We start from the raw sequence: 26,788 nt of genomic DNA on the forward strand, positions 1-26,788 counted from the left end.
GCTCCGCCGAATCTAGCCACACCGGAGCCGCTAGCCCGAGGAACGAACAGAAGTGGTTGTTCCGCTCCCAGCCAGCTCCACACGCTGGTCCCACTCCACGATGGAAGGTTGGTCGAGGAATTTTTCCATGAGCTCGGTCGCTTGGTGCAAAGTGAGGTAGTCCGCTAAAAGCAAAAGGTGTCTCACGTCTGTGGATAAGATGCTAGACATAGGTGAGGAGTCACCAGAATTAACGGTGGGCTCAAAGTACATGTTCGGCTCACCCTCCTCACCTTGCTCGAAGGTGTGGTTCCAATCTGCCCGAAGGGGCCGGATGTGTAGCATTGTGAACTCATCTGCGAGATCACACATGCTCATCCTCCGGAGGAGCGTTACCCTAGAGGTCACCCTAGAGGCCAGCTGAGCTCCGAGTATGTCCACCACCGGGGTTCGAATGTATTGAATGTCCATGTTGGTGGAGCGGAGGGAGGACCCAAAGCCTATATCATAGTAGAACCACCCCTTCGGCCAACCGGTCTACCATCGATCGTTGATGACCTTTGCCGGGAACACATCCTAGTATTTTGGCCAGAGCTGGAAACCAAAGTTGAGAGCCTTCATCTCTCTACCCTCCATCCAAATCTTCGGTTGGCAGGTTGCTTCATTGGTGGTGGCAAAGAGCTCCGCTTGCCCCTCATAGCTCTTCGCCCACATGACCCATTCAAAGACAGTCAGGTGGGCGATGGCGTTGGCCGAGAATTGGGGGAGCTCAACATAAAAGTGAAGAAGCACCCATTCGAGGAACGGCACGGCTAGGAAGCTATGGCCCACATCGAAAAAGGCCTTGAAGACCACAGTTTCATGGCCCTGTGGTGCCAGAACCACCTCCCCTTGTGGGGCACAAGCGATGGATCTGAAGAGGATCTTCCCCTCCCCGACCATCTGGTTGAGCTCGGCTTTGGTGATAGTAGAAACTTCCAACGCGCTAGTTTGCAGGGGGTACTTCTTGCTGGCCCAGCAGAGGAGTCACTACTGTCATGGGTTCCATCGGTTTACGCGCATCATCGACGATGGGAGAAAGGAGCAATAGGGTCGGCGGGCACGCGCACAAGAGTAAAGGTAGACGGGAATCGGGATGCCAGATGAGGGTGTCATTCAGCCGGGACCCCCTTTTTATAAACCAAGGAGGACATAATTGCCTCCTTGAGACGCGAGTGCACTCCCCATCCCTTCGCCCACAATTATAGGGGAGCGAAACCGCTCCCCACGATCCTTCAACTCTGAGACACCACGTGTCCCACTACTGCCTGGCGTGACATGGCAACACCACTAACCACATGTTTTATTTAAAGCCCTCTCTTGCAAGCGACGTTTGGGATTCAGCTCAACTGTTGAACTGGCACTCGAGTCGGCTCGAGACCGTTGGAAGGCCGTTGGCACTCAGCGACGAAGCCAAGGATCACTGGAGACCCCGCTTTGAAGGCCGCAGAGGAAGGCCGCTCTGCTGGGCCACCCTCGTGAGGGTCTACTATTGGGGGGAGGGGGTCGCCACCAAAGGCCCCCGACGCCCCTTGGTTTCGTTTGCCTACATTTGAAGGCCTCCGGGCTCCGAGCCCAGGACCCCGGACGCTAGGGTCAAAGGGGGGTCGTCGCCGATCTGGCCCATCGGACTACCATGGCCTCCAAAAAGATCTTCGGACGCCCTTGGCTCTGTGTCACCTCGGAGGCCCCTAACCTCTGGAGAATCTCTGGAGGCCCCGAGCTCCTTGTTGCCTCAGAGGCCCTAACCCTCAGAGCCTCTCCAAAGGCCCCGAGCTACGAGTCACCCCGGAGGATAGACCTCTGGGGCCCCTAAGCCTCGGAGGCCGCAGACCTCCAGAGCCCTAGGGAAGCACGAGGCTCCCAACCAAGGACTAACAGAGAGGGGGGCCCACTAGCTACCAGCCACTTGCTGTGAAGTGATCGGCATTTAATATTGGAGTTGTTGGAGGCCAACCGCTCGGACTAGATGCGCCCATCACTGCAGCTAACGGACCGGCCGAGCACTGTGGCCACCTGTTGCCACAATCCCTACCATGGTTAGGTGATATCATCAGAGTAATTGAAGGTTGACCTAGGCCTAGATAATGTTTTACCAAGCTAGCCCTAGGGCTCAGTTGTATAGTGATGACTTGTATCTCAACCAGCCCCGTCGGGGTATGTATACTTACACTCTGGATGACAATATAAATACTGACCTATGACCCTGTGCTAAGGGATCAAAAAGTTTTTCATGACTTTTGACATTCTCTTCCTCTCCATTTCTTCTCCAAGTTTGAGCCACCTCAATAGGTTTGCTCTCACCACACTCTGTTCGTGAAAGACATTTCTTCCCACAACATCAACCAAGCGATAAAACCTGCCCATCATGGCCCTGTTCACGTTGGTATTATTTTTGTCTTTCGATTGGTATATTAGGTTGAAGTCACCTCGCACTGTCCAGGAGCCTATACAGACCGAACGAACTTCTCTAAGCTCCTGAAGAAATTCAATCTTCTCCACGTCTAGCTGGGGACCATATACTCCTGTGAACCACACCGGTTCATCGGCTGGTTTGAATTTCACCGAAACTGGATGACGGTCGACTCGCGAGGCCTCCTCATGATATACACTCCCTTTCCATGCCAGCAGGATGCCTCCCCTAGTGCCATTTGCGGGAAGGAAGACGAATTTGTTAAACTCAGAGCCCAAAAGAGATAGAACTGTGTGACAGGAAATATAAGCCAACTTGGTCTCTTGAATGCAAACGATATCTGGGCGACGAGAATCCACCATTTCCCACACAACATCACAGCTAGCGCGCAGTGCTATTCAGACCATGGGCATTCCATATTAGAATTTTGGATGCACTCATCATAAAAAAATCAGAGAAAGGCGACCAGAAATTGGAAAGGGGCCGGGAGCTCAACCGGACTCGCCTGTGCTTGAGCGCCAGTAGGAACTGTCCACCTAAATAATGCCGCCAAGGCCGCACTATGCGCACTGCTAAGAGGAGCCTCAAAGAAACGTGAATATCTGTCCAGCGCTTCTTGAGTAACACATTCTTGATCACTGTGAAATCCCAATTGACGCATGACCCATTTAGGCGCCTGACAGTTTATAGGTTCGGGTGATCATCTGTTCGCAATCCTCCTGCTACACCTGGGGTTGTAGTCGGTTGGTAGAGATTTCTTCCTTCTCTTGCAAGTAATCGGCGTGGCCAGTACCACTGAGGTGGACTTGGAAATCTTGGCCAGCAACATGGAAGCAGGAGAGGTCAGATTGTTGCCCGTAGACCGGTCCAAATGGTCTGTCGAGCTGGCCTGGTACATACTCAGCTAGGCACGATCCAGTGAAGGCACGGTTCGACAGGCTCGGCAGGCCAGGCTAAGGCTAGCCGGCGGGACGGGGACAGGAGCAGCCGGGCAGCGCGACAGGGGATGGACGGCGGTGGTCGAGCCGGGTCGTGTGCTGAGACGTAGGTCTAGGCACAACCTGGTTAGCCGTATCTCGTGTCTAGGCTGTATCTACAGTATCATGTCACGCTATGTTTGAAGCTGGTGAGGGTGAACCAGGAGTACATCGACTGCCTTCTGGAGGAGCGCGAGGAGTGCCCTCGTCGTCCCTTCCCAGCAAGGAGCCTCGAGAGCATCGACATCTTGTACAGGGACGAGCCCGAGCGCCGAGAGGAAGTCCGCAGCTGCTGGGCCAAGGCCGCCGCTCTCATGAAGAAGATGCGGGACGAGGACGATGAGATCCTCCGCCAGTTCGACCTCAACGGGCGCGCAGTGCAGGAGATTGAGGTCAGCGACGATGAGGACATAGCGGTGTAGGGTTAGCGCACGGCAGTAGAGGGAGATTGGTTGTTGGTGCTTTTGGAAGACTGTCTGAAGCTGTTTATGTTGTCTGGCTACCGTAAGCAGTAGTAGCATAGCATTGTGTCAGCTTAAGTATGGTGTAATTGGTTGTGGGATCGCCAGCCTAATGTTATCATGATGCAACTTGTGACTCGGTACTATCAAGTTATGAAATATGCATGCTTTGTTATTTTCAGGGTGATTCAGCTGCTGCGAGTATGCAAGTGCGTTGAACTGAATGCATAATAATATTGGGTACCTCAAAATTTGTATTAGCGGATCACTGCAGTGCCAAATGTGGTCTGGTTGGTACTCTTCAGTAAGAAATTCAGTTTGTGATCCTGATTTGCCTTCATTTTACCTGACCCAGTGTCTGTAGCATTACCATAATCCTATGTGGTGATAGTAGGGAGGGTGATAGGAATCCAAAGCACAACTTCGATCTAGATTTTCACTAGAACTCAATAGCGGCCTTTGAAAGATCCCTTATTATTTAACAGTTGTGCTCCCTTGGACTTAATCTGCCATGTACATTTCATACTTAAGGGCCGATAGTTTACATTCTTTTATTCATGGCAGATATATATGTACCTTGCATTTATATACCTGAGGTTTGCAATTTTCTTCATAAGTTAGTTACTCTCACTATTCTCTCAAATTGTAGCCAGTTACATTTCTTTGTCATGGCACACATGATATTTATAATAATCTGATATATTTCTAACTTATGGTCCAAATGTTTGTCACACATTTTTTGCTGGAATTTCTTTGTAGCGTTGATTGCCATTCTTGATCAAAATTTTGATAACATCTTTTGCTGTTTGACGTAAAATTTGCGTCTATTTTTTTCAGTACCCATAACATTTTGCTTTTCAAACAAAAAATGCTGCTGTAGTTTGAAATTTAACATCTGAGGTGCAGTCATACATTCTGGTCAAGAGATCTTCAGAAATCTCTCCGACAGTCCATGATGCTGATGCTCAAGAATTTCTTCGTCTGGTATGTTTCTGTAGCATATTTTTTCCCCAAAAATATGTTCAACCTCTCTACCCTCAGTTCTGTTGACTGTAGAAACTAGAAGGCCAATGCTTGAGTGTAGTTTGTTCCGCATGTGATACAGTTGCAGATTGTCTTTTTCACATCGTTTCATGTCTCGTTTTCTTCAATTTCACTTCACAAGTTGCTAGAAGTTCTGTTTGCCATCTAAATGATAGATATTTTGAAGTTATGTTACAGTAATATATCAGGTTCAGGTGGAGTGGTTCTCTGACGACCAGCGCATCCGCCACGCCGTTGGTCTGCCGGGGGACGGCGACGTCCCCACGGCGCTCAACAGCCGGCGGCTCATCTGCGCCATATGCTTCAATGGTTACTCCGCCGGCTGGATGAGATCGGCGGGGTGCTCCCACTGGCCACTACTACTGCGATGATTGCTGGCGCGGGTACATCCGTGTGGCAGTGGACGACGGCCCGCGATGGCTGTCGCTGAGGTGCCCGGACCCCTCCTGCTCGGCAGCCGTCGTCCAGGAGCGCGTCGACGAGGTGGCTGAGGATGCCGAGAAGGCCCGGTACGCGCGGTTCGCGTTCGGGTCGTACGTGGAGGAGAGCGGCGGCAGGATCAAGTGGTGCCCCGGCCCCGGGTGAAGCCGCGCCGTGGAGTTCCTCGGCTACGCCGGCGACGCGACGGACGTGTTCTGCGAGTGCAAGCACGGCTTCTGCTGGAGCTGCAGCGAGGAGGCGCACCGGCCGGTGTCTTGCGGCACGGCACGCGCGTAGCTGCTCAAGAACAGCTCCGACTCGGAGACGGCGAACTGGGTGGTGGCCAACACGAAGCACTGCCCCAAGTGCCAGCAGCCGATCGAGAAGAACCACGGGTGCAACCACATGAGGTGCCGCTGCGGCCACCGGTTCTGCTGGATCTGCCTTGACCCTGTTGAATAAAATCATGTACTCAGTAGATGTAGGAGTTAGTTGTTTTGCTATTTGCATGTGCTGTATGAGCTTGCGACCGTTTCATCGGATGTGCGAGTCCTACGGCCAAGTTGAGAGGTGGCTCCGGCTCCTGCGCCACGGACTCCATCGTGGGATGGCGTGGTGAAAGCGGGTAGTCGCGCAGCTGCCGCGAGCCTCTCGCGTCCATTTGTTACTCCTTTATATTCTGCATCAGAAAACGAAGAACGGGTTGTTGAGCCCGGCACAAAAGGCCTTCCTGTGTGAAGAGTACGAGCGAGCAATCTTCTTCCAGTTCGTGAGAGTTCGTGAGTTCGTAGTGGAGCGGGGAAGTTCCGGCGAAGGCAGTTCGACGGAAAGGCCAACATTTGGTATCAGAGCCAGATATCGGCATTGGGCTCGCGATCGTGTTCTGGAGGGTGTCGTCATGCCGCGAGCACGATCAGCGACACCACCGGGTGCGCACTCTGGCGGTCGCGCGGAGAGCAGCGGCGGGAGTGGCGCCGGTAGGAGCCTGGTGATCCATCGCACGGTTCGGGAAGCCGGCGGTGGAGCTAACTACCCCATGCTCACTCGTATAAACTACAGCGAATGGGCTATGCTGATGCGCGTCATGCTGCGTGCGCGTGGCTTATGGATGGCGGTAGAGCACGGCTCCGACAACGAGCAGGAAGACCAGATGGCCATGGAGGCCATCCTCCGCAGCGTCCCTTCGGAGATGATCACCACCCTCGGCGCCATGGAAAGCGCCAAGGCGGCGTGGAACTGCATCAAGACCATGCGCGTCGGCACCGATCGCGTGCGCAAGGCTAAGGCACAACAGCTGCGGAGGGAGTACAAGACGATCCAGTTCCGTGACGGGGAGTCCGTCGAGGACTTTGCGCTCCGGCTGAGCGGTCTTGTCCAGGAACTGGCGACGCTCGGCGATCCAGTCGACGACACGAAGGTCGTGGAGAAATATCTCCGTGTGGTGCCAGACAGGTTTGCACAGCTCACTCTTTCGATTGAAACTCTGTTGGATCTGTCAACACTGTCGATCGAGGATATCACCGGGGGCCTCAAGGCCGCGGAGGACCGGCCTGCACCGTCGTCTCTGACGACGGCGAGCGGCAAGCTCCTGCTGACCGAGGAGGAGTGGGCGGCGCGTGTCAAGGAGCGGCAGCAAGGCGAGGAGTCATCGCGCTCTGGCAAGGGCGGCGGCCGTGGGCGTTGCCGCAGCCGGGCACCGAAGAAAAGGGCGGAAGGCGGCGGTCGTGAGTCGAAGGACGTGCCCAACCGCGATGACGACCGCGACAAGTGCCGCAACTGTGGCAAGAAGGGCCATTGGGCACGGGAGTGCCGCAAGCCCAAGCGCGCTGACGAGGCGCACCTCACCAAGGACGACGACGATGAGCCGGCCGTCCTCATGATGCAAGCCTGCACCATCACGGAGACAACACCAGCGGCACCGGGGCCTGTCTTTCTAGATGAGCCTCGTGTCAAGGCGCTGCTCGGCGACACGGGCGAACGGCGTAACGGGGCATGGTACCTGGACACCGGAGCCAGCAACCACATGACGGGGCGCCGGGAGATCTTCGCCGAGCTGGACACGGGCGTCACCGGTAAAGTCAGTTTTGGTGATGGCTCATACGTCAACATTTACGGCCGAGGAACGGTCCTGTTCCAGGGTCGCGGCGAGCAACATCGAGCCCTCACCGGTGTCTACTACATCCCGGCGCTGCGCAGCGATATCATCAGCTTGGGGCAACTCGACGAGAGCGGCTACAAGGTGGACATTGACAACGGTCTGCTGCGCATTTGTGATCGACGGAAACAACTCCTCGCCAAGGTACAGCGCGGGGCGAATCGCCTGTACGTGCTGCGGGCTCGTATAGCACAACCGGTGTGCCTGGCCGCGCGCTGCGATGATGTAGCGTGGCTGTGGCATGCCCGGTACGGGCACCTCAACTTCGACGCACTACGCAGCCTGTCAAGGAGTGGCATGGCGCGCGGTCTCCCGGTAATTGAACACGTCGACCAGGTGTGCGAAGGGTGCATCATTGGCAAGCACCGGAGGGCGTCGTTCCCATCATCAACAAAGTACCATGCTGCTGGCCTGCTGGACCTTGTCCATGGTGATTTGTGCGGGCCGATTTCACCACCGACGCGCGGCGGGCGTCGGTATTTTATGTTGCTTGTTGATGACCATAGCAGGTACATGTGGCTGCGCCTGCTGGATGCCAAGAGCGACACGGCGACTGCTATAAAGCAGTTTCAGGCGCAAGTGGAGAATGAGATAGGACGCAAACTGCGCGTGCTCCGGACAGATCGCGGTGGGGAGTTCACCGCTGTCGAGTTCGCTGAGCACTGCGCAAACGAGGGTGTGTCGCGACAGCTCACCGCGCCGTATTCTCCCCAGCAGAATGGCGTGGTTGAGCGACGCAACCAGATGATCCTTGCCATGGCGAGAAGCATGATGAAGTCAAAGAGCATCCCAGGAGATTTGTGGGGAGAGGCCGTCACCACGGCGGTCTTCATTCTCAACCGAAGCCCGACGAAAGGCATGAAAGGGATGACCCCTTATGAGGCGTGGCACGGAACGCCGCCGGCAGTGCACTTTATGCGCACTTTCGGCTGCGTCGCCTATGTGAAGACGGTGACACCACACCTCAAGAAGCTGGAGGACAGAAGCAAAGCGATGGTATTCATCGGCTATGAGGCCGGCTCAAAGGCATATCGCTGCTATGATCCGGTAGGCGACCGTGTCCACGTGAGCCGCGACGTCGTGTTTGACGAAATGGCCAAGTGGGACTGGAGCAATGGCGACCCACCTGCCAAGGGTGGCTATGGAGGGCCGTTCATGGTGGATGAACAGGTGTGGGAGGAGGCGCATGGTCCTGGGGTTACCGGTGGAGAAACCCAGGAGATCAGCGACGGGGGGAGTTCTGACACGCCAGCGTGCCCACACCCGGAGACTTTGACAGGCCGCAGCGGAGGCATCGAGTTCGTGTCACCCACAAATGACGCCATGGAGCAGCTGGACCACTCCGACGGGCAGTCACCGTGATTCAGGCTGGTGGAGAACGTGCTGGAGCACGGTCCTGCACCGGTCGATGATGAGCTGCATCTCGCTGTCAACGACGAGCCGGCAACATTCGCCGAGGCAGAACACCATGAGTGCTGGTGTCGTGAAATGATGGAGGAAATGAAGTCCGTCGAAGACAACCGCACATGGAGCTTGGTTGATCTCCCCGTCGGTCACCGACCTATTGGTCTCAAATGGGTATTCAAGGTGAAAAAGGATGCCCACGGCGCCGTCGTTAAGCACAAGGCTCGTCTCGTTGCAAAGGGGTACGTCCAGCGGCAGGGGGTGGACTTCGACGAAGTGTTCGCTCCGGTCGCGCCCTCGAGTCCGTGCGCGTGCTGGTCGCCATGTCGGCTCATGCGGGTTGGCGTGTCCACCATATGGACGTGAAATCCGCTTTCCTCAACGGCGAGCTGGATGAGGAGGTCTTCGTCGCGCAGCCCCCCTGTTTTGAAGTTGCAGGGCATGAGGACAAGGTTCTCAAGCTGCACAAGGCGCTCTACGGTCTCCGTCAAGCTCCCAGGGCTTGGAACGCGAAGCTTGATCGTTGCCTGCTGGACCTAGGCTTTCATCGGTGTGAATTCGAACACGCCGTGTATATGCGAGGAGAAGGTGTCTCTCGCTTGCTTGTCGGCGTTTACGTCGACGATTTGGTGATTACGGGAGCGACCAGCAGGGAGATCGAAGCATTCAAGGAGGAAATGAAGCTGCAGTTCAAAATGAGCGACTTGGGCCTGCTCAGCTTCTACCTGGGCATAGAGGTGAAGCAGGACGAGGATGGGATTTCACTCTGTCAATCAGGGTACGCCGAGAGGATTCTACAGAAGGCCGACATGGAAGGTTGCAACCCGATGCACACGCCCATGGAGCCTCGCTGCAAGCTCAGTCGCGACAGCACCGCACCGCCGACCGACGCCACGGCGTATCGCAGCATTGTGGGTAGTCTTCGGTACTTGGTACACACACGACCTGACATAAGTTATTCAGTGGGTTATGTGAGCCGGTTCCTGGAGAAGCCGACAGAGGAGCACTTGACTGCCGTGAAAAGGATACTGAGGTACTTGGCTGGTACTTTGCAGTATGGGTGTCGCTATGCTAGGAGGAAGAAGGCAGCACGGATGATAGGTTATTCAGATAGTGACCTTGCCGGTGATATTGATACACGCAAGAGCACTTCTGGCATTTTCTTCTTCCTGGGAGAAAGCCCCGTCAGCTGGCAGTCAGTGAAGCAAAAAGTGGTTGCACTTTCGTCGTGTGAAGCGGAATACATCGCAGCAGCTACAGCAGCATGCCAGGGAGTTTGGTTGAGCAGGTTGCTTGCCGAGCTGGAAGGTGAAGACGCCAAGCCATTCTCTCTGAAGATCGACAATCAATCTGCGATTGCACTCAGCAAGAACCCGGTATTCCACGATCGAAGCAAGCACATTGATCTCAGATATCATTACATTAGAGAATGCGTGGAGAACGGGTCTGTTGAGATCGAACCCATCGGCACCAATGATCAACTCGCTGATTTCCTGACGAAACCACTCGGCAAAATCAAGTTTCAGGAGATGAGGAGCAAGGTGGGGATGGTTCTTGTTCAGTAGTTGCATGAGTTCATGATTTAGGGGGTGTTTTGTTGAATAAAATCATGTACTCAATAGATGTAGGAGTTAGTTGTTTTGCTATTTGCATGTGCTGTATGAGCTTGCGACCGTTTCATCGGATGTGCGAGTCCTACGGCCAAGTTGAGAGGTGGCTCTGGCTCCTGCGCCATGGACTCCATCGTGGGATGGCGCGGTGAAAGCGGGTAGTCGCGCAGCTGCCGCGAGCCTCTCGCGTCCATTTGTTACTCCTTTATATTCTGCATCAGAAAACGAAGAGCGGGTTGTTGAGCCCGGCACAAAAAGCCTTCCTGTGTGAAGAGTACGAGCGAGCAGTCTTCTTCCAGTTCGTGAGAGTTCGTGAGTTCGTAGTGGAGCGGGGAAGTTCTGGCGAAGGAAGTTCGACGGAAAGGCCAACAGACCCGGCCGGAGATGGAAATCAGTACAACTGCGAAGGCTACCGTCCGCGGCTGGACAAGGCTGACGCAGGCGGCAAGGCCGAGACCAAGGAGGAGGAGAGGAAGCGGCAGGCCAACCACGCGTCGCTGCAGAAGGCGCTCACGGACATGGACCAGCTAGAGCACTCCGGGTTCGAGGAGATGGCCGCCGCGCTCGTAGTGGTACACGTAGTGAAAGGCCAAGATAAATGACTTGTTTATAGCGTTTGAGGGGGGTTGTGAATCTGTCCACATTTTTTGACCAATTCACTCTTATTATCAAGGGTTGTAGGTTAATAGAAATCTTGTCAAAAAAAACTTTTCCAACCAGAGTTTGAAAGGAAGCATAAGCTCCACAAATCTCTTTATGGATTTCAACGAGTAATCTCGCATCCTACGTCTAAGTGATCCACTTTATCAAGATTCTGTTGGCTCCTATGTGGTAGAGGGTGCCACTGACCAATATATATATATATATCCTAGAATGTATCGGAGATAATGAGGAAGCTAACCTTACCAGCCTATTAGCTAGAAATGTACGTCTGGTCTGATAAAATACCGCTCAAGGTTCCTAAAAGGTACGCGGCCACAGTTGGATTAGAACATTTATGTTTCTTTTTGACCTAATTCACAACTAGCTATTAATCTCCCTCCAAAGCTCCTTACAGTTGATGGATTGCAGTCTTGCAACACACCGGCGACGAGATTCACATTCAAGAGGTAGGTTAGGGCTCGTTATTCCAGCTATCACCGTGCTTAGAGGGGATGGCCTTGGGAGGCACCCGACCCGAGGGCAATGACAGATAGAGAGCAGGATGGAGAGGCAGGGTGGCACTAGGCACAGACGATAGAGGACAACCGATGGGTGGTACCAGTAGTGAGGAAGACAAGAAAATGGCCCAACGAAACGATGACGGATTTGATGACAAGAGAACCGCTAGAGATAGGAGAAGGCGGGTGAGGTGGGGGAGCGAGTGATGCTGTTGTTGGCACATGTTTCTATGCGAACACTTGATCTTCAATACGTAACAGTTGCTGGCTTTCTTGTACATAGCTGTGTGCGCGTAGCAAAATTTTGCCAAAAGTGCAACAGCCTCTATGGGTGTGTATTGGTACAGGAATGAGGTGGGATGGGAGAGGGCGATCCCTGCTTTTGTGATGTTTGGTTCGGGGTCAACAATCCCTTCTAAGGAATATTCCCTCAATATACTGGATGAAGTCATCCCTTCAAAACAGTGGGACGAATCCATCCACCTTTCTAATCATGCTCATTAGTAAAATGATTAGTGATATTAGTATGTTATATTACTAATTAATATATATTACTATGAGATTAGAGTTTGTAAGTGTTAATGTGTTAATTAGTGGTAATTAATGAGCTAATTAGAGTATGATTAGGGTTAATTAGTATATTTTATTGTTAATTAGTAATGATTATGGTAAGAATAACATTAATACACGTTAGTGCATATTAATTAGTATATTATTAATAATTATTGTTTAAAATTAAAAAATATAATTAGTTGATGATTCTTATCTCATCCGTCCTCGTACTTCTAACTTAATAAAAAAGAGATTCATATAAAATCATCTCATCCTTAAAGACAAAAATAATTCTATCCTATTCTCCTTTACCTTCCAACCAAACGGTGAGCTGGGATTCCACCGTTGCTGATGTGATATAGCTCAGTCACAAACCGAACATTTTAGAAAGGAGGCAGGAGCTCTGCCATTTTATTAGAGAAGGAGAAAAAAGGTTCATGGCAAATACAGCCATGAACTGGCCTTAGAACCCGAAAAACCACAGGGTTGCAACACAACACCCTACAAGAATGAATTACCGGATCAACCACCTAGAGGGTCTGCAATTGGACCTCGAAAACGCCACAAGGAGAGCTGCACCGAAGCTAAAGAGCAGCAGAGGAAGCAAGAGCAAACTCTGCAATTTGATCCTTGATGTTCTGTGCTAACATGAAGGCTTTCAGCTTCTTGAATTGGAAGATTCTGCGATTCCTCTTTTTCCATATATTCCACCAAAAGGAGATAGCAACACAGTTGAAATCTCGCCGACGTTTTTTGGGAATTGTTTTTGAGGCAGCACTCCATCATCCATTTATGGATTGGAAGCTTTGAAACCTTGGCAAGGTATAAAATTGCATCTAAGAAGAGATATGCATCCAAATCTCTTTAGTGTAGACACAATCCTTACACAAGTGGACATAACACGAGGAAAAACCTTGCAGCTGCCTTCCCGTGACGTGCCTCCGACGCGGCAGAAGATGGTGGACGCGACGTGCGGCCTGAGCACAGGAATCAGGCGACGTGACGCAGGCGATGTGACGCATATGTTGCCGACGGTGCTGCCAGAAGCTTCGCGGCTTTACGTGACGACTTGACTTCGGCGCTCGGCAGCCAACACGAAGACCTGACGCGTAGCAGGACGCGTAGATCGACGCAGAGACCAGGATCTCCCGCAGCGGCCTGCATGTTAGTCTAATCCCTCGCCCTGGCTACTAACAGCCTGCGCGGCATGGCGTCAGGCGTCAGCGACGACAACGACGAGATCGGTCGCAACAAGAGATGCCCAGGAGCCGGCGACTGCACGGAGGACGACGATGATGGCGAGATCGGCCGCAATAAAAGCTGCCGAGTTGCTGGCGACTGTACGGAGGATGACGGCGAGATCGGCCTCAACGAAAGATGCCGAGGAGCGGACGACTGCACGGACAACGACGGCGGCGAGAGCGGCCGAAACAAGAGGTTTCGAGTTGCCGCCGACTCTATGGGCCACAACGGCGAGAGCGGCGACGGCACCAGCGAGGATCATATGTACGACGACTGGGACGATGAAGAAGATGAGGAAACCAAGGACGACTCATGCTCGGCGCGCGAGAAGGAGCAGAGGTACATCGTTCTGACCGAAGATGTTGTCCGCGCACGGCAAGAGGCGGACACGGCCAAGGTCGCTGAGGTCCTGTCGATCCCGTCGGGATTCGCGGCCGTCCTGCTGCGGCACTTAAAGTGGAGAGCAGGGCGGGTTCAGGAGGAGTGGTTCTCTGGCGACCGGCGCGTCCGCGACGCCGTCGGTCTGCCGGCGGGAGGCGACCCCGTGCCCACGGCGCTCAACAGCCGGCGGCTCATCTGCGCCATATGCTTCAATGGTTACTCCGCCGGACGGATGAGATCAGCGGGGTGCTACCACTACTACTGCGATGATTGCTGGCGCGGGTACATCCGTGTGGCGGTGGACGACGGCCCGCGATGCCTGTCGCTGCGGTGCCCGGACCCCTGCTGCTCGGCCGCCGTCGTCCAGGAGCTCGTCAGCGAGGTGGCCGAGGACGCCGACAAGGCCCGGTACGCGCGATTCGCGCTCCGGTCGTACGTGGAGGAGAGCGGCGGCAGGATCAAGTGGTGCCCCGGCCCCGGGTGCAGCCGCGCCGTCGAGTTCCTCGGCTGCGCCGGCGACGCGAAGGACGTGTTCTGCGAGTGCAAGCACGGCTTCTGCTGGAGCTGCGGCGAGGAGGCGCACCGGCCGGTGTCTTGCGGCACGGCACGCGCTTGGCTGCTCAAGAACAGCTCAGACTCGGAGACGGCAAATTGGGTGGTGGCCAACACGAAGCACTGCCCCAAGTGCCAGCAGCCGATCGAGAAGAACCACGGGTGCAACCACATGAGGTGCCGCTGCGGCCACCGGTTCTGCTGGATCTGCCTTGACCCGGCCGGAGATGGAAATCACTACAGCTGCGAAGGCTACCGTCCGCAGCTGGACAAGGCCGACGCGGGCGGCAAGGTCGAGACCAAGGAGGAGGAGAGGAAGCGGCAGGCCAAGGCGTCGCTGGACAGGTACCTATACCACTACGAGCGCTGGGCGGCCAACCACGCGTCGCTGCAGAAGGCGCTCGCGGACATGGACCAGCTAGAGCACTCCGGGTTCGAGGAGATGGCCGCCGCGCTGGACATCCGAGCCAAGGACCTCCATTTCCTGACCGAGGCGTACCACCAGATCACCGACGGCCGGCGGGTGCTGCGGTGGGCGCACGCGTACGGGTACTACCTGGACCCGGAGCGCGACGCGGCCAAGCGCGCCCTGTTCGACGACCTGAAGAACCAGGCCAACCGGCTGCTGGAGCGCCTGCACTGCTGCGCCGAGCTGGAGAGGAAGGAGCTCTTCTGCGCCGACGGCGAGGCCTCCATCGCCCGCGAGCTGCTGAAGTACTACAAGGATAAGGTCGTGAACCTCACCGCTGTGGCGCGCATCTTCTTGGACAACCTTGTGAAAGCGTTTGAGACCGACCTGCCGGAGTTCAACTCATTGAACTAGCAGCTAGGGGATTCCTCCCCCCTTTCAATGTCATAGCTTACAATGTCATGTGTTGAAGGCCATGCCTTTTGTTTTAGGATAAACCCACGATATACTACTGAATAATTGACTAATCCTTAATATGTTATCTATTATGAGGATAACATGTGAGACAATTCATATATTATCGACATAACGATGGCAAACGAGAAACATAATAAGTTATTTAGTTGCAACGTGGATAGCTCAAAGATAAATATAATTGGGCATTGGAGACAATATAAGTGTGCAGTGGAGACAAGAATGACATGCCAACATCTCTGAAATCTTGATTTGTGTTATCTCTGCTACAATAATAATCTTCGTCGTAACGTGTTTCGTCTATCTGCATTTGACGTTCTTGTCTTGTTTGAAGCAATTCTTTTTTGTTTTCCTTTAACGTTCTCATGGTTCAGTAACGTTCTTCCCTTGTAAAGTGAAGAAGCACATTGAATTCTTAACAGCAGCATCACGCTGTTTGTTCAAGAATATAATTCAGCACTGTAACAATGCATAGTAAAGTTGAATCATGTCAAAATTGTATTTTTTGATAATTGCCAACATATACAATCGATGCTACTATGAATTGTCAAACTGAAGATTTGAGCGTGCAGCAGCACAGATGTTGCAATGCTATTTTTGATCGATCGCTGAATTGTTGATTGGGTTGGCGTCTGATGGACTGTCCAGCGAGCTCGATCTGGAAGAAGGATTAATCCACCATTCCATGGGAAAATCTGCAGGAAGGATTCTGAATCTACACTGCTTGCTGCAAAGCTTGCCGTCGCACATGAGCCCATGCGTGGTGGACGGCTGGACGCAAGCGGCGGCGGCGGCGGGAGCGAGGCTTCCATGAGGAAGGACATGGGATGCGGGGACGGCCGGAACTTGGCGGCGCTCGGGCGACCCAAGGCGTGCGGCGGAGACGGCGTTCCTTTTTTTTTTTTTTGAGATGGGAGACGGCGTTCTTGCGATCCCATGGTCGGTGTCTCAAATACCGCCCACACCTGGGGTACCTAATAGCTCACCGGAGCTCCGAGCGGCCTGCCGCTGCCGGCCGTCCGCCTCCTTCATTCTTCGAAACTCGTCGCCGCTGCACGCGGCGAGTCCATCACTGTGAAAGGACTGATCTTGTGAATCTCGTCACGAAGAAAATTGTTGGGGTGTTGAAGAGAAAAAAATCCTTTTAGGATGCGATTCTCTTCCCTTTCCTTCCGTGATTCGAAAAAAACTATTGAAAATAAGAAAAAATAAAAAAAATAAAAACGAAAAAGAGAATCGAAAAGAAAACGAAATAAAAAGAATATGATTAGAAAAAACAAAAAGGTAAGCTTTCTTGCTGTCCGGAGCCGGGACAGAGCCAACGCGAACAAGGCAGCGCAGCTGCGCAGGTGCTCGCAGGAACGGCAGAGCGCAAGGAACGGTCACGGAGACGCCGTGGCCGCAGCGTGTCGGGAGAAAGGGAATGCCTGGAGCGGACTCCGGCTGTGCGCTGCGCCAGCGTAAGGGAGAGTGCGCGGCAGGTGCTTGTGGAAATGCTGCAGGCAGTGAGAGCCTTCCAGAACGGAGCCGGTTCTTGATTGCCACATCAGCTGGGAGCGAGGCTGGGAGTGGTCAGCATCAGTGGAGTTGCTGCGCAGCACAGTGTTTGTCGAAATGCTGCGAGGAGGAAATGGTCCTTCGGACAGTGCTGGGGCCTGGGCAGGGTTAAAAAACCGTCGGTAACCGCTCAAAAATCGCGGTTACCGATCTTCCCGGTCCGGTCCGATTTCAAAAACCGTTCGGTAACCGAAATTTGAATTCAAAAAATTCGAAAAAATAAAAAAATTTAAACAAAAAATAAAAAAAAATCTTTAAAAAAACTAGACACAATTCTAAGAACTTCTGTGAAAAAAAATTTCAAAAATAATGTCGTTTGCATCATATTCTATAGGGAGAAAGTTTGAAAAAAATGAAAAAAATTGAAGCGTGCGGCTCAATTATTAACTCACGTTAAGGAAAAGTGTAACATGCAAACACATATTTTTCTTGTATAAAACGTATTTTAAGAGAACCTTTAAAATTGATTTCACTTTATTTAGAGTTTTATTAAATTCTCTATGATTTTTACAAAGTTCACAAGCATAAAGTGAATATGTTAAGAAACATCACTGTAATTAATTTTTTCATGTCTACTATTATTTTTTCTACGTAAATCATAATATAAATAAGCTAATGAAAGTGGTTTCACTAATTTTTAAGGTGTGATGGGTCAGTTATGAATTAATCTAGTCGCAACACATTTACACAATCATGCATGTTACAATAACTAATTCATGAGTTCATATATTTTTAAAAGATATAGGATCATGTAAGAAAACTAACAAAATTAGTTTCATGATTTTTGGATTAGCAAAGAGTAAACTATACATTTACCTTGGTTTAACAAATAAAATTTCTCACAGAAAATTTTGAACTTTTTTATGAGTATAAATACTTTTATCATGTAGATCATGTTACAAGGAAGCCAACAAAATTTGTTTCACTTGATTTGAAGCTCGGATGAATTAGTTATTGATTTTACAAGATTGAACCCTTTTTTAGGTTTTTTGTTGAACTACGCTGAAATTCGATAAAACCGCTCGATAAATCGAGAAAACCGAGCGGTTACCGAGCCAAACCGCTCGGTAACCGACCGAATCAAAAATGCGAGAAAATCGCTCGGTAACCGACCCAAACCGCTCGGTAACCGACCCAAACCGCTCGGTAATCGACCCAAACCGCTCGGTTACCGAGAGGGCAAAAACATGATTTTTTCGCAAAAATTTAAAATTTGCCGAATGAATTTTCTCCGATTTTTTTTGAATTTTTGACCGGTAATCGCGGTTACCGCGGTTTTTCGGTAACCGACCTCCGGTCGGTAACGTGAACCATGGGCCTGGGGCCTGGGGCCTGAGCTTTACGTGTTTGTGGAAACTAGTCTGATTGGCTCATTTTTATTTTGCTGTGTAGAGTATGATAAAAGAAGACTAAAAAATTAGATTTACAAATTTTGTACATTTAAATATTTATTTATAAAATTATTAATGTTAAACACATTCAATTAATTATAGAGAAAATAATAGTACTTTTATGCATACACATACTTTTAACATGTAGGTGGAAGTAATACTAACCTAAAAAAATTTATTTCATATTTTTTTTGAGCTTTAGATATTTTTCTTTGCATTTTAGTTTTTTTCAACTGATTTATTAATGTAACTAATATTCATTTTGACATTTTTCTAGAATTTCCCGAAAAAGAAAATTACATATATATATGTATATATGTATATATACATATGTATATACATATACATGTATATTTATACATATATATACATGTATATATACAGGGCTCACTGCTACAGTAGCAGAGGCTGAGAATTCATGAATTTCATGCACTTTAGTATATAGAAGTTGATGCCGCAAGCTGGCAGATTACACGGAGAAGAAACTCGTCGTTTCCGGTGCTGTGGTGCATCTAGCGTGGCCTGAAGGTGTTTCTGGAGGTGCCAGATTTTTCTGTAGTTCGGTTTCTACTTTCAACAGAATTTGATCCTATTGGTCAAGTCAACAGCTCAGATGTGACCATCCCAATCCCATCACTGGAACTTTCGGTGCATGTAGACGGAAGACCTTGCTTGGTGGAAGCCCTTTAGAAATTTCAAGTCCGTGTTTTTCATGAGTGGGCACTGACTGGTCACCTTTGGAATTACCGCTTTTTGGGTACACTGGTTGCATTTCAATAAGCTTCTTATTCTTTCTCGGGTCTTTGAGGTAGACCTGGGAGAAAACCAATCCCAGATAGCATGGCTCTGTGGAATGGCGTGGGTCAGGTGGCCAGCATCGCGCAGCTTGCCGGAGTGGATGCTTATGGGCTCATATCGATGATCGTGGAGGCCGCACAGACAGTAAAGAGGAACCGGGAGACATGCCAGCTGCTGGCACGGCGCACAAGGATGATAGGGGCTCTTCTGCAGCAGCTCGAAAGAACGCAGCTGATGCAGCACACGGAGACGAGGATCCCGGTGGAGCAGCTGGAGGAGACGCTTCGGCACGCGTACATGCTCATCGCATCCTGTCGGGAGGGCAGCTACCTGCACAGCTGCTTTATGGGAGGGAAGCAGGCTGAGCAGCTCTGCGAGGTGCAGAACGAGATCACCTTCTACCTCCAGCTCTTCCCCCTCGTCAGCTTCGTCGACACCACCCGTACCTGGGAGCGGCTTCTGAACAGAGATAGTCCTTTGTGCACAGAACCTTCTGAACACGCAATACATAATTCGGATTATAACAATCGGTATGTTATATCAATGGTATCCCTTTTTTATGTCAAATTCATGGATTCTCTTGTGCAGTTACACCACTGCAAATTCGATTCATGTCGCTGCCAGTTCATTAGAAGGGTACACTGAATGGTGCGCAAACATCTTGTAACTAAAATAAATAGAATTTGTAGAACAACACACCTCTCCTTAAACTCTAACTAAGCTGAGGATCATGATTGCTCTATATCAAATTTATGCACTGCCTTTGCAGTATCTGGCCTGGTATACAATTTTGGTGCAGATGATTAGATTATTCAAACTCTACTTACGACATAGTTACCATGTGTGATACTAGTTATGTACTACATCAATGAACAAAATTGTTGACTCATTCACCTTACCCGCAAACACAATTGAAAAAATATTGCCTTTCAACAGCCAAATCTTCATTTATTTTATTCATACAGCCTATCATTTTTATATATTTGGTACTATATCAGGCTCAGAACAAAGGACCTCAAGGTAACTATATTCGAAGATTCGGGAACTCATCCTCACCGAGAATCCGAGGAAAAGAAAACAGAAGGTATGCCCATGCACTTACTCGACAATTTCTTGTATTTTCTAACTGTGCTATATATTGCTTTTCATAATTAAAAACTACAATTTTTGAGTAAAGTAAATATATGTCAGCAACTTGCAGCATTGGCAGATGAGAACATGTTTGGGAAAAAGAACTTCAACAAAGTTGTGATGCAGGTTTGCTGAAACAACATTGTGCAATAATAGCTAAAATAATCTGCTTTTTAAGTTGCATTTTAGTGCATGAAGGGGCACTTTAAACGAAAAATTGTTTTACTAACGTTAAAAAATATTTATAAACACTCATAAATGATACCCACAGCCCACTGCTATATGGCATTGTTATACCTCTTGCTTTCTCGTAGGCTTGAACCTCATATAATCCTCTGACCATTGTGGGATGCTATCATTGTCCTCATATACCTTTTGCTATCATTTAGGCTAGAAGCATCTCCCCGGTAGTTCAAAATTTTTTGGTTATTGCCCGAGCTGTCAAGTTGCCCCACCCCCCAATTGAGCTAGTTGTTTCCCACACTGGGCGGTGTGGATCGGCCTTATTTCTTATTGTGCTGAACCTTTTTCTCTCCTAATAAATCTCGGAAAATCTCATGCCGTCCTTTCGAAGAAAAAATTCATTGCCCTCATCATCTGCATCCTCCTCTTTGGCTGAGATGGAGGGTTGCAAAGGTACTTTGGTCTTTCTATAAAGGAGTAAAGGGTGCTATCATTTTCTAACATAAGCGTATTATGTAATACTCCCTCCAGTCACAAAAGAGTGTCGTTTTGGATTATGTGCAGTCAACACGTTTATACTTTGATCACCAATATCTTTTTGAATATTTTGATTGAACTTCTGAAAATGGTATAGTTAGATTCGTCTTGAAAAGTAGTTTCATAGTAGTACAACTTTGCTATGTTTTAAATATATTTTGTACTAGTAAGTAGTGGTCAAAGTAGTGTGTTGGTGACCGTGTCAATATCCAAAACAACACTCTTTTGTGACTGGAGGATTATCTAGCAGATGCCTTATTTGTGGTATTATGCTCATGCTGACACTTGTGGGGTGTCACTAAGCTAATTCTCCCTACTCTGAAATACGAATACAACTCACGTCAATATATGACAATGTACATATCCTAATATTTGTCACACATTGATGCCTTTCCGTTTTGACAAAAAAAAAAGTATAATATACCATGATCTTCTAAAAATAGTCATTGCAAATTGGTCTCCCAGGGCACGAAAAATTACTGGCTCTTCCTATTTGTCATTCTGTTCAATTTTATTTATAGGAAAAACTTAAAGCTAACAAGAATCCCTTGATGTATGAACTTCCCTCATATGTTCCACTATAATCCCGTTGAATATGCGCATCTAATTTTAGACAAGACTGGGAAGCTTTGGATCATTGCTCTTGTTCAGTAGTATTGTAGCCTGTCATTTCTGACTATGAGGATGGTGGTTGTCCCATACTTGCATATTTTTCACTCTTTCAAACAAATATGCACTGCAATTTATAATCAGTGACAAGGTGTGGGTTTATGAATCAGGCCAAGTCATGGACATGGGAGAACTAGCAAATCTCATTGGGGGTGGGAAAGGAGCAGAGTTATCATATTTTTGTTTCTCTCAGATTTTGGCTGCTACAGACAATTTATCAGAGAGAAACTTGATTGGAATTGGTGCGTTTGGCTATGTTTACAAGGTAATGTTTTCTCGAGACAATCTTTAGTATAACACCGGGCTTAAAAAAATATCGCAGAATGCATCCTCTACAGGGCTACTCACACGTTGCACCTTGCTTCGTGTTAAAGAGTTAACCTAAATGATTCGTTCTCTTGGGTTACCAGTCACTGACACCAGCGGTATATATAAGCTTACACCTGAAACTTTTTCCCAGTGTCCTCGTACATCTTTAGATGTGTTCTTCAACACTGGCATTCAATCTTTCTAGGGTAAACTGCCTAATTGTCTTGACTTTGCTGTCAAAAGACACGATGCATCTTCATTTCGAGGTCCAGACATGTTCAGAACTGAGATCGAAGTCATTCCAAACCTTCAGCATAAAAACATAATTTCTCTACTTGGTTACTGTGTTCAAGGTGGAGAAAAGATGCTTGTCTACGAATACATGCCAAATAAAAGTTTGGCATCTATCATTGCTGGCAAGTTTTCATTAAGATTAAAGCTTCTTTCATTTTTTTCCTGTTCATTGTTCAGCGAGTACACTCTCAACGATTTATGTTGCAAATGCATGGATGTTTTTCTTGTAGATGAAACAAAAAGGAAGTTGCTAAATTGGTCTAAGCGTCTTCAAATAATTAAAGCGATAGCTGATGGTCTTGCTTATCTGCATGGGCGTTCTCAGATATGCATTGTCCACAGGGACATAAAGCCAAGTAACATCCTGTTGGATCATGAAATGAACGCTAAAATTTCTGATTTTGGTCTGGCTCTTCAGTTAGCTCCAAATACAACTGCAGAGGTGCTTGTTTGTGGCACATAGTAAGAGCTCATCTGATACAACAATTATGTTAGAGCTAGCCCTCTGATTTGTATTTTTTTAAGTGTTTCCACATGCATTGGCATGATGATCCTATCTTCATTTGTTAGTGGCTATGCAGATCCTGAATATGTTGCTACTGGAAATATTTCGGAGAAGGCAGATGTATATGCCTTTGGTATCGTACTTCTTGAGATAATATGTGGAAAGCTGTTTCGGTCTTATGAAGTGAAGGCCAAGGGTACATCTCTAGGGCTACGACTTCCTGATTGTGTAAGTATTTGTTTTTTTATATAACAATAAGGGCATGCCATAAAATATCTAAGAGCAATAGTGTCTTCATTCGCAACATAGTTTTTATTGATAAATGGTGATCCCTTTTCATGACTATAAAATGTGCCAGTTCTCTCTACGATGATCCAGAAAAATGTGCAGCTAGATATTTTTATGAGTTGCCTTGAACTTCATTTCCAAAGCTTTTGATTCGGTTAACTGGCCATTCTTGTTGGAGGTTCTTCGGGCATGGGGTTTCGGTCCCGCCTGGTGCTCGTGGATGCAAGGCTTATTGGCTTCTTCCTCAACTAGGATTCTCCTCAATGGTTGTCCGGGGCCGCGGATTAGATATGCTAGGGGCTTGAGGCAGGGGGACTCCCTCTCTCCCTTCCTGTTCGTCCTCGTTATGGACATCCTGGCTCGGATCCTGGCAAAGGCAGAGGTTGCGGGAGTGTTTGAGACATCTGGCCATGCCTCCATCTTGCATCGTTGTTCCCTATATGCGGATGACGCGGTGGTATTTATCTCGCCAACAGCCAGAGACATACAAGCACATTTATCCATCCTAAACTTCTTCCAAGGCATCTCTGGCCTCAAGACAAACCTAAACAAATGCGAGGCCGTTCCAATATGCTGCAATGAAAGCCACTTGCACATCATTCAGGACAACATCCCCTGCCGCCTTTCTTCATTTCCAATTCCCTACTTAGGGGTTCCTCTCACGTTGGGACGCCTTCGCAAGGCTCATCTTCAGCCGATTGTGGACAAAGTGGCATCCAAATTATCCTTATGGCAGGCTAAGTTCATGTCCAAGGCGGGGCGTGCGACCCTTGTCAAATCGGTGCTGTCTTCTACTCCCATTCATACCCTTATATCTATCAATGTGCCGACTTGGGTTATCAGAGAGATCGACAAAATCAGACAGGCGTTTCTTTGGGCCGGGGATCGTGCTTCGTCCGGTGGCCACAGCTCTGTTGCTTGGGCGACGGTGTGTAGGCCTGCCGAGTTTGGCAGACTGGGGATCCAGGATCTTCACCGGGCGGGTGTGGCGCTGCGTGCTCGTTGGCTATGGTACCAACGCATAGATCCCTCCAGGCCGTGGACGCCGCTGCACATCGTTCATGAGAAAGAAGTGGTTCAGCTTTTCGACGCCTCGACATATTTCGAGGTGGGTAATGGCCGGCTCACCCGCTTCTGGACGGATGCTTGGTTAGAGGGCAGTTCCATCAAACTTTTAGCCCCTCAGCTGTTTGATTGCATTGCTAAGAATGTGGCTAATACCAGAACGGTCCAGGACGCGCTCCCCAATCGTAGGTGGATTAGGGATATTACTGGCCCGCTCTCTATTCCTGCCATTTGCCAGTACCTGCAGCTATGGGCACGCATTGACTCTGTTCGTCTGTCTAATGATGAGGATAGGATCACCTGGAGATGTTCCTCATCGGGATTGTACACGGCGTGCTCTGCTTATAGAAGAATGTTTGAAGGATGCATTCGCTTCCGGGGTTTCACGCTACTTCGAAAGGCCTGGGCCCCACCTAAGGTCAAGTTCTTCATGTGGCTCACCCTTCATGGTAGGCTTTGGACCGCTGTCAGAAGGTTCCGGCATGGCTTACAGAACAATGATGCTTGTGCTCACTGCTTGCAAGAGGCGGAGACAATTGATCATTTGTTTCTGCACTGCTCCTTTGCCAGACAGGTATGGTGGCACCTGTTGGCCACCTCCCCCCCTCCTGCGGGTCTGTCCATCCTCGATTGGGGGTATCATCTCTACGCCCAGGAGGCAGGTCCGCGCGCTAAAGGCATTGCCTCTCTCCTACTGTTGGTCTGCTGGAGGATCTGGTTATCTCGGAACTGCCTGGTGTTCGACAATGGCCAAATCTCTTTGGAAGCTGTTATAAATGCCATTAAGGAAGACATCAGGTTGTGGTGCAACGCAGGTGCAACACATCTGGCAGCACTCAGAGCATGTAGGCGTTCCCTGATGTGAGCTTGGGTTTCAGCGGCTTGGCTAATTTATGGTTGCTCCATCATGTAATTATTCTGTCTAATTCCTTTGTAGGCAGCGGATTCACTCCGACTGCTGTTGTACCGGACTATTCTTTTCCATCTTAATTCAAAATACGCAGCTCTCCTGCGTATTCGAGAAAAAAAGAGATTTCTGGTTTACACTTGCAGAACTATGATTGATCATGACTCAGAAATTGTTTGTCTGTGGTATCGTTTCTGTGCTCAAACTTGTAATAGTTGGTAGTCCCAGCTGCATAATCTCCTCTCTCCCATTCTGTAGAATTTGAGCCTTTCAAGAAATCTGGGAGGGAACGGTGTTTCTTTTTAAATCTGAAATCACTGCTAAAATTATGGTATTTTACCCGTACTTGAAAATTCTTTCAGGCACGCAGGTATGAAAAGAAGCTGCACAAGTTTGTTGATCCATTGTTAGGCGCTAAAAAGCATGAAAGGGTTCAGATTAAGGAATGTGTCAAGGTGGCGCTCTTGTGCATTCACAAATTTGCCAATAGTCGGCCTACCATGTCGGAAGTTGTTGCCATGCTTGGCAGCATCAAGGTGGTGCGACAATAGATAAGCCTACTGGAATCACATTGGTTGTAATTTTGGAAGAACCCTAAAGTGATTGTTGTAATAAGCAAAGTGTCAACTAATGAGCTGCTGCAACTCATGTTTTTTTTTTCTCGAATACGCAGGAGAGTTGCGCATCTTTGTATTAAGACGGAAATAGCGAAAAGTCGCTTGTACAACGACTGTCATACGGCAGGTATTCAAATATACGAAGGGGAACTTATACAATAATTAAAACAACTAAAGGGCAACCAGAAACACAAAGGGGCGCTAAACCACATAACCAAAGGCCTCCAGATGTTGTAGCAGGGTCCGAAGGTTTTTTGCGCTGGCTTGGCACTAGTTTTCGGCCTCCTCCTTAATCAGTGCCACCAGCGAATCCGAAGAGAGACGCCTCTTGTTGAACACAACCTCATTGCGTACCCGCCATAAACGCCAGCTGGTGAGAAGCAGCAAGGAGTCGAGGCCTTTTCGGTGTTGAGCAACCGCGTGCCCACGCAGGTCGCTCCACTAGGTCAAGATGTATCCCTGATCGGGGGCATGAGCGCCCAGGACGTGCCACCATATTTCACGTGCAAAGTAACAGTGCAGAAGCAAGTGATCAACGGTTTCCGAGTGCTGATCGCAATGGGCGCATAAGTCATCCTCTTGCAAGCCGTGTCTCCTCCTTCTGGCAGCGGTCCATAGTCGTCCGTGAAGCAACTCATGTTTTTCAAGAGTCCCGTATAACAACAACAATAATAATAATAACAACAACAACAATAACAACATGTGATCTTAATCTTGTACAGTCCACAGAGATAGTTGCAATAAAATATCGTTCTGCAGAGGCGCATAGCAGTGGGAGGTTGAGCATGGCAAGTTGGTCAGAGCATGTAGTGGTGAGTTGAGTGATGAAGTCCTACTTAGAGGCTGGTCAGAGGTCTCTCTCATGGCATCTATTTCCAGCATATATAGTTTTATTAATACTTGGGTGATCTGCACCATCTCCTTGTTGACAAACGGAGCAGGGAGAAGATAGGAGGCTTCTTGGAACCTTCAGCGCCGGCTGAATTGTGTATGCTTGGTTGAAATGTCCATGCCTGTATGGTTAACTAGTCTAGCTCCAGAGAAAAAGACGTCCCTGCTGGACAGATCAGGGTCAGGCTGGCACTATTGTGCAGTGAAGACCGAAGAAATCGGCCAAAATGCTGGGTCCAACTTAGAATCTGTCAAGGCATGTCAGTCTCAAGTAGCTTCAAAAAATCAAGAATTATTGGTGAAGTCTGGCACTAGATGATACGAGCTTGAAGTTTCCTGGAAACCCTCTTCTCTACCTTTGGCGCCTTCTTGTG

The 26,788-nt window shown here is 49.3% G+C and overlaps 2 protein-coding genes across 5 annotated transcripts; both read left to right on the forward strand.

The window, feature by feature from the left end:
* The first annotated feature begins 13,207 nt into the window (after positions 1–13,207).
* On the forward strand, positions 13,208–15,367 carry LOC133886767 (probable E3 ubiquitin-protein ligase ARI5). The gene has a single exon (XM_062326587.1). It carries the CDS (start codon positions 13,422–13,424, stop codon positions 15,210–15,212), a length of 1,791 nt encoding a protein of 596 aa, XP_062182571.1. The 5' UTR covers positions 13,208–13,421; the 3' UTR covers positions 15,213–15,367.
* Positions 15,368–18,747: 3,380 nt separating this feature from the next.
* On the forward strand, positions 18,748–25,561 carry LOC133886764 (cysteine-rich receptor-like protein kinase 44). 4 transcript variants are annotated; one of them, XM_062326583.1, is made up of 7 exons: positions 18,944–19,548; positions 20,017–20,102; positions 21,649–21,803; positions 22,053–22,263; positions 22,372–22,603; positions 22,712–22,874; positions 25,269–25,561. In XM_062326583.1, the coding sequence occupies exons 1-7, from the start codon at positions 19,061–19,063 to the stop codon at positions 25,455–25,457; spliced, it is 1,524 nt and encodes a 507-aa protein (XP_062182567.1). In that variant the 5' UTR covers positions 18,944–19,060; the 3' UTR covers positions 25,458–25,561. The 4 variants fall into 4 exon arrangements, with proteins under 4 accessions (XP_062182569.1, XP_062182568.1, XP_062182566.1 ...); XM_062326582.1 differs by having other exon boundaries at positions 18,941–19,548; positions 22,053–22,603; XM_062326585.1 differs by lacking the exon at positions 25,269–25,561 and having other exon boundaries at positions 18,748–19,548; positions 22,053–22,603; positions 22,723–22,861.
* The last annotated feature ends 1,227 nt before the right edge of the window (positions 25,562–26,788 follow it).

The sequence above is a fragment of the Phragmites australis genome, chromosome 12 (genome assembly GCF_958298935.1).
Source record: "Phragmites australis chromosome 12, lpPhrAust1.1, whole genome shotgun sequence".
Classification (NCBI taxonomy): domain Eukaryota; kingdom Viridiplantae; phylum Streptophyta; class Magnoliopsida; order Poales; family Poaceae; genus Phragmites; species Phragmites australis.